This window comes from Esox lucius, chromosome 20 (assembly GCF_011004845.1).
Source record: "Esox lucius isolate fEsoLuc1 chromosome 20, fEsoLuc1.pri, whole genome shotgun sequence".
In the NCBI taxonomy this organism is placed as follows: Eukaryota; Metazoa; Chordata; class Actinopteri; order Esociformes; family Esocidae; genus Esox; species Esox lucius.
In genome coordinates, this window is record NC_047588.1 from 40,004,678 (window position 1) to 40,018,529 (window position 13,852).

The following is a 13,852-nucleotide window of genomic DNA, read 5'->3' on the forward strand; positions in this document are numbered from 1 at the left end:
ATGAAACACAAGAGCATTCTGACCAAAAAAAAACAGCAAAAAGCCCAAATAAAAAGGGGGGGAACTAAAAATGGCACAAAATTGATGTATCTAATCCCTGCGATCTTCAGGGTTAGGCCACATGTTTTCGTCAACATTACATCTGATATCATCTAAGGCGATGCACCTGGGATAAAACCGCTTGGTATGTCGGATCCACCCTTGGCAATCTTGAACTGTGATATCCCTGCATCCAGCATCCATGGCTTCAAGTAGGGACATCTGGTCATGTGGCTGATGGTCATAAACCTTCCACCTCCATGCAGAAAAGAACTCCTCTATGGGGTTGAGGAAAGGTGAATAGGGTGGAAGGAAGAGACTCACCAGTACTGGGTGGATTTCAAACCATGCTGTTATTGCTTGTGAATGATGGAAAGCAACATTGTCCCAGGTAATTACAAAGGTCCTCATGTTTTCACCCTCCTGACCCTGCTCTGGTACCAGGCGCTGGTGGAGATCATTAAGAAACGCAAGGAGGCGCTCAGTATTATAAGGTCCAACCTGGCATCTGTGAAGGAGTAATCCTGTATTTGCCATTGCTGCACACATAGTAATGTTTGCCCCTCTCTGTCCTGGCACATCAACTGTGGCCCTTTTTCCAATTATATTTCGTCCACGTCGACGCCTTTTGGACAGATTGAATCCTGCCTCATCGATGTAAATGAATTCATGAGGGGCCTGGTTGGCTTCCAATTCCATAACTCTCTGAAACAAAGTTTAAGTCATGTCATTACTGTGTCTACCATACTGTACTGTAACCTATTACTGTGTAGGTAACCTACTTGCAAAGTGCAAAGGTTATATAACTGGACATTGAATTGAATATACACTATACCTGGACATATTGTCGTCGTAGCTCCTTGACTCTCTCACTGTTCCTTTCAAAGGGAACAGTGTAGAGCTGCTTCATCCGCACTCGGTGTTTGGACAATGTCCGCGTAATGGTTGTGAGGCTGATGCTTTCTATATTGGCAAATATCTCATGGTCCTCCACAATTCTAGTTTTGATTTCATGCAGTTTAATTGCATTATTTGCAACAACCATTTCTACAATGGCAAGCTCTTGATCATTATTGAGGAGCTTTCCTCTTCCCCCAGAGGGTGGAAGACGTTGCATTCTGTAGAGAAAAATAAAAATATCAACATATGCATTACTGTATGACCTTATTGACATGTCAAATGAGAATAGAAACAAACCATGTAAAATGCAATACTTACCTGTTGGTTTGTTGAAAGATGCGAATAATGGAGGCAACCATTGACCGACTCAAATTGGGTTTGACTCTTTCACCAGCCTCTCTTAGTGAGAGACCGTGGTTGATTACATGGTCAATGATAGTGGCACGAATTTCATCACTGACTACTGTTCTTGCAGCCCTTGGAATGCCACCACCACGCATTCTTACACCTCTACCTTGCCCTCTCCTTGGGCCTGCACCTGCACCTCTCACTGCTCCTCTCACTGCTCCTCTCACTGCACCTCTTACTGCTCCTCTCACTGCACCTCCACCTCTCACTGCACCTCTTACTGCTCCTCTCACTGCACCTCCACCTCTCAATGCACCTCTTACTGCTCCTCTCACTGCACCTCTTACTGCTCCTCTCACTGCACCTCTTACTGCTCCTCTCACTGCACCTCTTACTGCACCTCCACCTCTCACTGCACCTCCTTCTGCATCTCTCACTGGACCTGGTCTTCTCCCTGGGCCCCTTGCTCTTCCTCTTCCTCGTCCAGACATTACAATGTTTGTCTTTTTCTGTTACTGTTTCCAAAAACATCACTCCTTAAAGTCCTCCTTTTATAGTAATAGAAAAAATAAGCCCTTGCCACTGAGTCTAAGCCAGACTGGAATCAGCTGTGGTTGGCCCAATTCACCAAACATAAATCAGCTGTGTCAATTATTCAATTGTTTGTTTATTATCAGCTGAGATATATTTTTGATATTTTGTTTTTGAACTGATATCATTTCAGAAGCAGAGGTTTTTATACTGTATTTAAGGTTTGGAATATTGTTTTTGCTATTGTGGGATGTTGTGTGTTAACATTTGTAAATACTACAAAAACAATCAATAATTTTGTTGGGAGGTATAGCTTGTCTGTTAAGAAAATGTAAGCATTGTGGAAATGTGTTCACTGACTGCATATTGTGTGAAAACGACATTAAATGTGTGAATGGTATGGCCACAAAAGACCGATGCTGTGCTAATTGTGTTTAGAGTTTTGAAAATGTGACTACTGTTTGGACAAACGCTTGTTAGCAACTGAAAAAAACTGTAATAGGGGAATGGTGGGGTTGAGCACAATCTGAAGGTGGTTTGCCTTGCTGGTCCATCAAGGTCTTGCAGTGGATGTGAGTTTCAACTGGAAGCTAGTGGAATGTGTGGACACGGAAGCAGGATGACAAGCGAGAACTTGGAAAATTATAACACCAGATGGGCTGTGGCATTCTGGGTAAGTTGCCCATTCAATGGCAGAGTGGCGCTGCTTCCCCAGTCCCTCCAGAAACAATTTCACAGCAATACCACTTATATACCACTTTTGAGGCAGTTCAAATATCTAGATAGCATTAAAAAAAATATTCTCCATAGCTTCTGAATTTTGTTTGAAAAGGATGTGTAATACACACGTAACCTATTCTAGATTAGATTAGATTACAGTACAACAAAATGCAGTTAGAATCTAACCAGAAGTGCAAGTAGAGGGCAGAAAAGGTATTAAGTATATGTATATTACAAGTGGTATGTGCAGATGTGATATGAAGACAAATGCAGTAGAAATGGAAATACTAAATGAGCAATTAAGGCAAATAGAGGAGGGCAGAAAGTTTACACGTATTAGGTATAATGTATGTTACAAGTAGGATAATATTTGTTTGCATACAAAAGACAGTTTCTAAATTGCGTTCTAGATGTGCAAACGAGGCAAATAAAGGAGTAATTTAGTTGGGCACCATGAGCAACCCAGATGCAGAGCACTGTGTGAATAAAATCAAATTGCTTTACCTATTCCAGAATATTGGCAAATTCATACTCAAGTTATTTATAAAAAAGGAAAGCTTTAATAACTGGTCTGAAAATATCTGAGTGATTTTGTTTTTTGTTGATGAATCTCCTAAATGGGTCAGGCTGGCAAAGAGTTGCCTCCCTCATCCTATTGAGCTCAATGTGAATAGAGAAGTTCCTTCATGGTACATGTGATCAGTGGTGGTCCCGCTGTTATACTGCTACAGTATGGTACAGTATGGGTTCACCACACCTCAAATCTGTAAAATTCTTTGTCTGTTTAACGAAATTATTTCAACATGCAAAATCGAATTAAACTTCTGAAAGGAAATAGCATACTTGTGACGAAGGACGACCTTTCTGGCAAGTAAATTGGCTGACTGCGCTCTGCTGTTCGCTGAAGAAGATAGTTTCAGTTTCAGTTTCGAGAAAGTTAGGAAGAGGGAGCTTGCGTTGAAAAACTGTGCAGTTATTTTATAGATAATGTAATATAGTGTTGCTGTGCTTATATCTAAGTTCTTACAATTGTGTGCGTGCAACTATCAAAACACACATAAATACCCACTTAATCCTTTATTCTAAGCCATCTAAAAGTAACTTCTTGTCTGCATTCTGATCGATGCCCCCTTGATGGCCAAAACCTTTTAAAGACCTACAGTCCTTCCCATTTTATCAACAAAAAAAAAAGTGAAATGTGTAGATACCAAAAATCCAGGAACAATCACAAGAAACCATAGTTATTATGTTGCCTATAACAGGAAAACAATTAAATACACAGACATTTTTAAATAGCAATCACATAAAAGTCACCCTGCTTTGCTAGTTTTTATACAAAGTGGATTTTCCATACATGCTTTCAGAGTGACTGTAAGAGTAGGACCAACCACCATGTGACACCAGCTCAACTATGTAAAGTGGACCAATCACCATGTGACCCCAGCTCAACTATGTTAAGTGTAAAAAACTACATCTGGGGGTTTTGCCACACGTTAAATTGTGGGCTCTCATTATCAACAAAAAGTCTTCAAGTGTTGTGACCTACTCAATTTATTTGTACTGTAGGCTGGTTGGTTATTTGCAAATTATAGTACATTTCTAGAATTGCCTATCCCATCGGATATCTCTAGTTGGCAGAGACAGACATAAATCTTAATTGGCCTCTTGCTCCAGTGAGTCCAGTTATATGTCAGTTGTGTTTGTGTGTCAGTGTGTCTACAATGTCATGCTATCTAAGTTATGTACAGATCCAAGTTGTTTCGCTGCAATATTGCTTTTATTATGTTCATACATTCTCTTCATAGAACCACACACACAGAGTGCTAAGCTGTGGACTTAACAACCTGTTCTTACCAGATAACACAGCAGTTAGCAGACTTAGTGAGTAATCTTGTCTCCAGCTAGACGTTTTTATATGCCTACCGTTGATATGTTCATTTAGAGATCGGAAAATGTAACATAGAGATGGTGACTGGGTTGTTTCAGTGGTGAATTCCCTCGCAATTGTAATACATAAACATAGTTGTCAACCAAACTCAATAAATAAACGAAACAAAAAATGTCCTTAGTGGTCTTGTGATTGCCTGCACGCAAAATATACATGGTAGAAGTTCATAAATGTGGGCAGTGTGTGTAACAACAATGTCCCTGCCTTAAATTAGACACAGAGGCGTTGACCCACCAGCAAAGCGAAGTTGTTTACATTTAACTGTTCATGGTGATTTCCTGTGTGGTGGAACTGTTAGATGTAGTCAGCTACAATATCTGTCAGATGCAGGGGCGCCGCCAGGGAAACATTAACTCAATAAATAGTTGCATTTATTAAAACTGCATCAGCGGAATTGGGTGCTTTTGACTGGAGTCCCTGAGGACCCAGTACATTGGTAGTTTTAAAAAGCACTTATTAAAACAGAAACTGAAAACAATTATATAAAATCATTAGAAACAAGTTGATTGACAAAGTCATGAAAAACTGGAATGAAGCACCTGTGAGCTTTGACTAAAAGTACACGTCAGGAGTCTGCGGGAACCTCAGTCAGTAGGATGAGGGTTAGGAGACAGTTATGGATACTAGGTTGACTGTTACAAATTGCATGCCTTGGCAAATGCCTCTTAAATACGACTCTTACTGCAACCACTCACTGGAAGTGACTCATCTGCAGTACAATTTTGCATTGTTACTGTCATATACAATGATTTGGTCCAGAGATGGTAGCTAATTTGCCTGGAAAACCCACAACGTTTCACTACTGAGATATTTTGAGATTTTCCAGAATGCCAAGAAAAGTACCGATAGTAGAGTTGATTTCCCTGCAGAAGTACCTACTGTACAGCACCATGATCTGAACCGTCCACAGCATTCCACTCCATTTGTTTCAATGCAACCCTCTAATCAGGGGTGTATTTTGACCTGGGACACCAGGCAGGGGCAAGTTAATGATGAACAGAAAACCTGAAGGCTCCAGACCTCATAGGGTAAGAGTTGAGTACCCATGGTCTAGTCTTCACATACATGAGGTAGAGACAGCCTAAAAAAGTCAACGGAATTAAAAGTTTGCTCTTAAAACAGAATATAAACTGGGATGTAAAACAAACCCAGAAATCGGCAGAACAAACCTTTAAAAGCATAATTATATATTTTTTATTGCTTACGGATAAAAAAGAACACAAACCATCTTACATTTTCATAACTTTGTGAGCAAATACATTGAATTGCATTGGTAATCCCATGTTAACTATGAAAAAAATAAAGATTACTTTATTGAATAGATGCCAGGAAAACAAAAATTGCTAGTGCAAAGTGCATAGTGATGTTAACTATATTACCGTATATATTTCAATGATGGCTTTTATTTTGAAAAGGAAAATCAGTGTTAGCACTGCTAGCATAATATCCTGCTCATAATATCCTTGAAAGGCTTCATAACCGCTGCACATTTATATGCTTTTTCTGTGATCCACTTCCCTGTTTTGAAATGCATGGAAAGCCAAGCATAATTGAGTTCTGATTACTCAACTACTGGCAAGAAATGTTCAGCTCTCAAAAGTATACTTACTATAATTTTACATTTTGATTGAACAGATTACTAATGGTGGTCTTGATACTTGACAACTGGTTGACTGGAACACCTCAACATCATTCTCTATTTACCTATGAGCTATACTATAATAAGCTCTCGGTCAGTCTCAACTGTGCCAAAAACTGGATACACCTTTTCAGAAAACGTGTCATTGAAGGTGTAGATATGGCTGCGCCTCACCGCATCATAAAAGGAGAGCTGCCCCTGCTCAATGTCGAGGTAGACCCCAATCCTGCCGAGACGCCCAGGGTTCCTGATATCAACCGCCGGGACCTTCAGAGCCTTGAGCCCGTCAACCTGCATTCTCAGTGTCCAGTAACCCGTCGTCGTGTTCAGATTAATGAAGCCGTTTCTCGGGGCGGACTCCCTAGCAACCCCTATCCTCCAGTCCATCTTCCCTTCAACCCCCACCTCCCAGTAATGTCTACCTGTGGTAAAGCCTTCTGTTCCCAGGGTGCACCACCACCCATTGTACTTGTTGCCACGGCAACCGTATTTGTGTCTAGGATCATGTCTACTCTCTTCTGGTTTACCCACTTTCAGACGTTTCTGATCCTTAGATATTAGGAAATCTGGATGGGCCGATTCAGGGTCCAAGAGAATGTCAACTGAAAGTACAATTAAAAGTGTTATTTGTTTGGTCATTTTTGAATAAATACTTTAATGTCAAGTTGAATAAAAGGGGATTAAACGTACCTGCTGCCTTGCCAATCCAGTCCCATACTGAAATAAAATGGTCACAGTTTAACAGAGTTTAACAGAAATTTTACTTGAAAACACTGAATTTGAACTGTGTTTTTTCATCCCTACTGCTTACATGGTCCAGGAATCACTGTGATGGAAGCTGAGGACCAAGAAAAGGGAATTTGAAGAAAAATAAATGCGTTCAATAATTTGCTTTTCAAACAGAACACAAGCATTTATAAACAGAAAGTTTTTTACCAATGATACAGTTGGTTTAATGCAGCTCACAAAGTACGCTAAAAACACAGTGTAGAGCAGAGGTCTCTGTTATGCTAATTTAGGCTTGGCTCATGTTGAAAGTGAGATGGATACCTGTGTGTTTGAACCTCTGCTTGGATTTCAGCCACAGCTGCGGGATGGAGCCCTGTAGGGTGAACGGAACTATGATCAATTGTTAATCATTCATAAAAAATATTCTAATATTCGGGATTGAAAAATTGTATTTAATAAAAAAGTTACTATGAAGGCACACCTCGTCAGGCTGGTCCTTCAGCACAGCCCAGATGAGGAAGTCCATGGCAGAGAGCATGCTGGGAAGTGTCCCTCTCTTCCACTGCCTCTCCAGATCCTGTAGGACTGAACACACATCCTGTCTTCGACACACAGAGTCCTGCAGAGGAACAGTGTATTGTACTTTACAATACGTAGAAAGTTAAAGAGCGTTTATTTGGCAATGAGGCTAAATATATAAAGGTGCAGTTGTATTTATTTATTTAGGTGGTTATTTAGTTAGTTAGCTGTCAAACCTGTGGTGGTAATTGTAGTTGGGCAGCCCAGTTTGAGACGACGCCTTGAGCTTCAGCAAGTCTTCTCTCAGCCTCTTTTGGGCATGTTCTCTTCTCCACCTCATACTCCTCCCAGCAAGCACTCTGAAGCTTAGAAGGTGAACTCTTGTTTGGCTCCACAGATGTCTATGAACACACACACACACACACACACACACACACACACAGAGCCATCATTAATCCCGACATCCTTACAAGACATTGAAACACATGTTGCTGACATGTGGCTGGTCTCTGCCAATTACCATTGGTAACTTGCTCAACTCCTCTGCCCACTGCAGGATGAACTGTTGACACTCTGCCAGGCTGTAGTCCTCCTCATGACTGGTGGTGAGATGGTTTTCACACTGTATGTAAAGATAACATGCAATGGAGAAGATGTATGGGAGACCTACACTTGCCCCTCCATCCTAGCTCTGACCTGTTTTGCATGGCAGCATATATGCATGTCCTGTCTTTCTCCCGGACATAAAACATACTGCACTTTCCATAACAAAAAATAACCACTTCAAGTGTTTTGGTAACCTACTTATTTATTTGCCTCTCTCTGCAGCTAATATGTTCATCTTAGTTATATTTTTGTGTAAAATGTGTCTATACTTGTTTGCTATCTACGTAGTTCCAATTTACACACAGTTCCAGTTTATGTAGCTGCATTGCTGCTGTTACAGTTTTTCTCAATTGATTTGGTAAATTTCTCCAATCGCAGGTAACTGCTCTCAAAACAGTTAACACAGCAAAACTAAACACACTCTTATGTTGGCGAAACAGTTAAGGATTCACTGCACAATGAACCACAGCATTTTATTCTAGTAATGCATTTATTAAAATTCAATATTAACATCAAAACTAAAAGTGTGTTCTCTGTTGATTTCATAACAAATTCAGCTGAAGAAACACAAAGAAATACAGTGGGGAGAACAAGTATTTGATACACTGCCGATTTGGCAGGTTTTCCTACTTACAAAGCATGTAGAGGTCTGTAATTGTTATCATAGGTACACTTCAACTGTGAGAAACAGAATCTAAAACAAAAATCACATTGCATGATTTTTACATAATTAATTTGCATTTTATTGCATGACATAAATATTTGATCACTTACTAACCAGCAAGAAGTCCCTCCTGTTCTCCACTCATTACCTGTATTAACTGCACCTGTTTGAACTCGTTACCTATATAAAAGACACCTGTCCACACACTCAATCAAAACAGATTCCAACCTCTCCACAATGGCCAAGACCAGAGAGCTGTGTAAGGACATCAGGGATGTGATTTTCTGGATTTTTGTTTTAGATTCCGTCTCTTACAGTGGAAGAGTACCTATGATAAAAATTACAGACCTCTATATGCTTTGTAAGTAGGGAGACCTACAAAATCGGTAATGTATTAAATACTTGTTCTCCCCACTGTATCAATTTAGGGCTGATTGGAAACAAACCATGCAACTGAGAATTTAACAAATAATAAAGTTTAGTTTTTTATGTTTGGAAAATGGTACACAAATGTTTGTGATTTTTAAAGATCAATAAAAAGAGCTGCAATAGTTTTTTCCTGATATATTTAAGTTTTGGTTGGCTGTATGAACTACTTTGAAAACATTTGAGAATGTTGTGCATAGTGTTTTGAGAAAATGATGCATGTGATTTGTAAGATATTAAATGAAGGAAAATGTACAATCTGTTTAGCACAATTACAAAGTGTTCAGATCACTGTGTTAACTGTTTTGAGAGCAGTTACCTGAGTTTGGAGAAATGTGTCAAATCGATTGAGAAAAACTGTAAGATGTAAAAAGAAAAATAAGAATCTATACTGTAATGAGCTGTGTCCATGATGTTCAACACAATGTACTGATCTGAGATCGCCATAGTATCTGCTTAATTAGCATAAATATATTTACAAATGACTTCTGCAATTTCTTTCAGGCCTACCTTTGATATCCTATGTAGTCCTGTGACCAGTTTGGTGGTTGTGGCTTTAGATGCCTCCAGAGAGGGTGACTGGATTGTTTGGTAGGTGATATATTTATGGGATGTCTACAAAGAAAAGCTATAGAAGATTACAAGTCTGTCTCATTTCCTTCTAGGTTAACTGATAGGCTAATATAAATAATTAAATGGTTAAAATACATTTATAATTGTCAATAGTTGAAATACGCACACCCTAATTTTAAACATGAATTTAGCAAGCAAGCATGTTTATTTATATAGCAAAATTCATACAGAGGAGCAATTCAATGAGCTTGACAAAGAAAATAAAAAAAATATATAAAAAATACAACATCATAATAATCAAACATAGAATGAGAAAATCGAAATACAGTAAAAACTAAATTAAAACATACAAAGCTATAAAAGCTGTAAGGCTAAACAGTGTGATTACGTTTAAGCGTTTAATGATTGGTGCATGAAAAGAGAAGTGTTATTAACCTGGATTTACCTTTAAAAAGTTCCTACATGTAATATAACATTTCTTCAGTGGTTTTGTGATCACCTGCAAGCAAAATAATATGGAATAAACTTTTTATACATCAACCCTAGACTTATAGTTTCCTGGTTGTTAGGATGGAGTATGGCACCTGCTAAACGATGCAAAATAGAGGAAGTTATATTTTAAACACAATAACTTCCAAAATAACAGAGGAACACACTGGTCCCTCGTTGTCTTTCTCTGCCTAAATAAAAAAAAAAAACGTTGTGTGCTATTTCATATCATCTGGATAGCCAACCACAGTAAGATTAGAGCAGAGGAACACGCCCAAAGTGTATCCGCAAGTAAACAAACAGGTCGTTGATTTTCTTACCTGATTATGGCTAAAAGTAGGTTTCGCGAACGGTTGTGAACAACAATCAAAGAGAATGGTTTTATTTCCATTAGATTTGCCAAAGCCTCCGAAGCTTCTGCTGTCTCCCATATTGCATTTTTCTGTAAATTATTATAAAACCAATGTGCATAAATAAACTGCAGGGTCCATGCATGAATAAAGGAATGTAAACAGCACACGTTTTTGTTTGTTTTACTGCTTGGATCACATGAAATTGTAAGATTTGAATGTTTGAAAAACCAAATAAATGTTGTTACAAAAAGACAGCTGTGAAGGCTATGTCGACTGTCACAAAATGTCATGTAATAGCTCATTTATTTTAAACACACGTCGTAATGCAGCAATTCACTCACCTGTAGTCCTATTTATCATTTTTTCTCCATGAATGTCCAGTACTGAATTAGTCACTTAGCCTGCCCCACGCATAATGAAATGTATTACTAAAGACAGAATGTTTTGAAAACAGTCCAAAGCACTTTCACTTTCTATACTTGTTTACTCCGGAGAGGCTGTTTCTGTTTCTGCGGGCGTAAAGAAACCGCATGCATGCATAAGATAATAAACAGCAGAATTATTTGCCTTAGGGGAGATCGGGGATGAAAGAAACACCTTTTTATTTGAGTGTCAGTAACTCAGTGGTTGTTTGTGCTAGGATTCTCAAACTTTGATACATACTACTCATATCTGTCTTCTACAAATATAACTCACTTGGACATCTACTACACAACCATAGATTATGTGAGTTAGTGTCAAATACAAAGAGTTCCGTTTTTACAACCTACCCCACAACTGGGGTGATTTGTAACACTAGCTTGGGGGATGTAACAATGACAGGTAATTTGCTAAGATCCACAATATACAATTTATACAAGTTTACAGTTATTGCCACTGCTGACTGGTATGCAAACTTCCTGACCTAAAATCAAGCGATCCGTTTTATCTCCATGAATGATGTACGACCCCTTGGGGCAATAACTAATAAAGAAAACCACAACAATTGTTGCTGAAAAGCTGAAAATAAATTCTCTCTATCTCTTCACAATGGGGATAATAATTGTGGAGTGAAATATTTTCCTTGAACAAATGAGTGCACCATTCTTTAATTATACACCATTCTTTAATTAGGTATCTCATTGTTACCTCTTGAGGGGTTAACCCAACAGTTTAGCTGCTTCCGTCAAATACTCTGTCAAAAGTTCCTCCTGTGCCTCACCGAAGACTTTGACTAATAAGGTACCCTTTATGGGGCTTCTCAGTACAATGTGAAGAGACAGGTGGGTCTGAGTGACTCATCACACAGATTTTCCCTGCCTGACTTCAATTGCAACCTTTCTCAGAATGTCTGCAGGGACACCCCCATCGGTCTTCCACTTCCACTTGCCTAGGCATGCTAGAAAAAAGAGGGGATGGTTGTAATGTTTTTATGAACTGTTAGAACCATCCCCCACAACAACCAGTCATTACATAGCCAACTGTTTAAGGTATGTGGGTTTCAAGTTACCATAAATGCAAAGCATCAAATTAAACTAGAGAAAGGGCTACTTTAAGTGATATAAGTTGCAACATTGCATGTCCAATAGTCTGAACGATAGGCAAAAGCTATCCTTAGACATTTATATTATATTTAATTATATTAAAATTATATAATTTCCCAAAAAGTTGTGAAGCTGTGTAAAATGCAAATAAAAACAGAATGCAATGATGTGCAAATCATTTATCCCTATATTTAATTGAAAATAGTACCAAGACAAATATCATATGATTAAACTAATAAAAGTTATTGTTTTTGGAAAGATTCATGGACATTTTTTATTTGATGCCAGCAAAATGTTTCAAAAAGTTGGGACAGGGTCTTGTTTACAGTACCACAGTGTTGCATCACCCTTTACTTTTAACAATTCTCTGTAAGCATTTGGGAACTGAGGAGACCAATTACTGTAGTTCTGAAAGTGAAATGTATTCCCATTCTTGCTTGATATAGGATTTCAGCTGGTCAACAGTTTGAGGGGACCTCATATTTGTTTCATAATGCGCCAGATGTTTTCAATGGATGACCGGTCTGGACTGCAGGCAAGCAGCTACTATGGAGCCATGCTGTTGTAATACGTGCAGAATGTGGTTTGGTATTGTCTAGCTGAAATAAGCAAGGCCTTCCCTGAAAAAGATGTAGTCTGGATGGCAGCATATGTTGTTTTAAAACCTGTATATATTGTTCAGCATTAACAGTACCCTCTCAGATGTGCCAGTCACCCATGCCATATGCTCTAATGCACCCCCATAATATCACGGATGCTGGCTTTTGAACTGCTGATAACAAGCCAGGTGGTCACTCTCCTCTTTAGTCTGGAGGACACGGCATCCATGATTCCCAAAAATAATTTAAAATGTTGATTTGTCAGACCAAAGGACAGTTTTCCACTTCGCCTCATTCCATCTTAAAATTTGCTTGGGCCCAGAGAAGGCAGCAGCAGTTCTGGTTCTTTTTAATATCTGGTCTCTGCTTTTCATAGGAGAGTTTTAACTTGCATTTTGGATTTAGAGACATACTGTGGTCACAGACAATGGTTTTCACTACAGAACTGAGAACACAAAGATCATGGCCAACAAATATTGGTTTTCGGCCTTGTACTTTGCATATAGTTTTCTCCGGGTGAAATCCCCAAACGATTAAAATTTTACGTTGAGAAACGTTATTCTTAACTTTTTGCATTATTTGCCCACACAGTCTTTCACAGAGTGGTGAACCCCTCCCCGTTCTCACTTCTGACAGACCCATCCTCTCTGAAATGATCTTTTTATACCCAATCATGTTACTGACCTGTTGCCAATTGAGCTAATTAATTGTGTTTAGGTTTTTAGGTTTTTAGCATTATACAACTTTTCCAATCCTTTTTTCCTCTGTCCCAAATTTTTTGAAACGTGTTCCTGGCATGTAATATAAAGTAGTGCCCTTTTTAACTGTGGTTGGGTTTATCACTTTAGTGCAGCTGCAGTGTGAAACAGCGTGCAAATTCCTGACAGAAGTGAAATACGGCTTGAGCAGAAGTACAGTAACTGCCGTTTCACTTCACATAAAACAAAACAACCGTTTTTAAATCATGAAACAGCTGGTTGGTCCGGTCCAATGTTTTGCTAAATTGTTAATTTTTTATTTAGATAATTGAATGTGACCAATAAGTCTGCCAAGTAATATTTTTTTTTTATAGTGTCTTAAATTTTACAATGAAAATTCTATACATAATATATAAATCTAGAAGCACTGCAAAACAGTTAGAGTCTCTAAATTAATTTAGTTAGGCAAGGTAGTCAAGCCTGAGCTTTAAATGGGGCTTAGTCAACTTCTTTGGTGCAATTAATTTCTGTTCCTAGGTGTTTTCATT

The 13,852-nt window shown here is 38.6% G+C and overlaps 2 protein-coding genes across 2 annotated transcripts; both read right to left on the minus strand.

Moving 5' to 3' along the window:
* Positions 1 to 84: 84 nt before the first annotated feature.
* Positions 85 to 1,526, minus strand: LOC117593516. Its single transcript, XM_034289095.1, has 3 exons — positions 1,258 to 1,526; positions 875 to 1,157; positions 85 to 744 (listed from the first exon to the last, which is right to left on the minus strand). Exons 1-3 carry the CDS (start codon positions 1,437 to 1,439, stop codon positions 91 to 93), a joined length of 1,119 nt encoding a protein of 372 aa, XP_034144986.1. The 5' UTR covers positions 1,440 to 1,526; the 3' UTR covers positions 85 to 90.
* A 4,130-nt stretch (positions 1,527 to 5,656) lies between these two features.
* On the minus strand, positions 5,657 to 11,013 carry LOC105007180 (nuclear factor 7, brain-like). Its single transcript, XM_010866010.4, has 11 exons — positions 10,826 to 11,013; positions 10,452 to 10,573; positions 10,088 to 10,141; positions 9,580 to 9,684; positions 7,894 to 7,995; positions 7,610 to 7,774; positions 7,336 to 7,473; positions 7,176 to 7,227; positions 6,937 to 6,963; positions 6,816 to 6,842; positions 5,657 to 6,727 (listed from the first exon to the last, which is right to left on the minus strand). Exons 1-11 carry the CDS (start codon positions 10,842 to 10,844, stop codon positions 6,198 to 6,200), a joined length of 1,341 nt encoding a protein of 446 aa, XP_010864312.2. The 5' UTR covers positions 10,845 to 11,013; the 3' UTR covers positions 5,657 to 6,197.
* Positions 11,014 to 13,852: the final 2,839 nt, after the last annotated feature.

What these genes read in the sequence shown, in the direction of transcription:
- LOC117593516 (XM_034289095.1), bottom strand. Translation starts at nt 1,439, where the DNA reads ATGCGTGGTGGTGGCATTCCAAGGGCTGCAAGAACAGTAGTCAGTGAT. An exon ending in ATCTTTCAACAAACCAACAG is followed by an intron (nt 1,158 to 1,257) that starts GTAAGTATTGCA and finishes TTTTCTCTACAG; the next exon opens with AATGCAACGTCTTCCACCCT. An exon ending in TACGACGACAATATGTCCAG is followed by an intron (nt 745 to 874) that starts GTATAGTGTATA and finishes ACTTTGTTTCAG; the next exon opens with AGAGTTATGGAATTGGAAGC.
- LOC105007180 (XM_010866010.4), bottom strand. An exon ending in GCAGAGGTTCAAACACACAG is followed by an intron (nt 6,964 to 7,175) that starts GTATCCATCTCA and finishes CTTGGTCCTCAG; the next exon opens with CTTCCATCACAGTGATTCCT. An exon ending in CACAGTGATTCCTGGACCAT is followed by an intron (nt 6,843 to 6,936) that starts GTAAGCAGTAGG and finishes ATTTTATTTCAG; the next exon opens with TATGGGACTGGATTGGCAAG.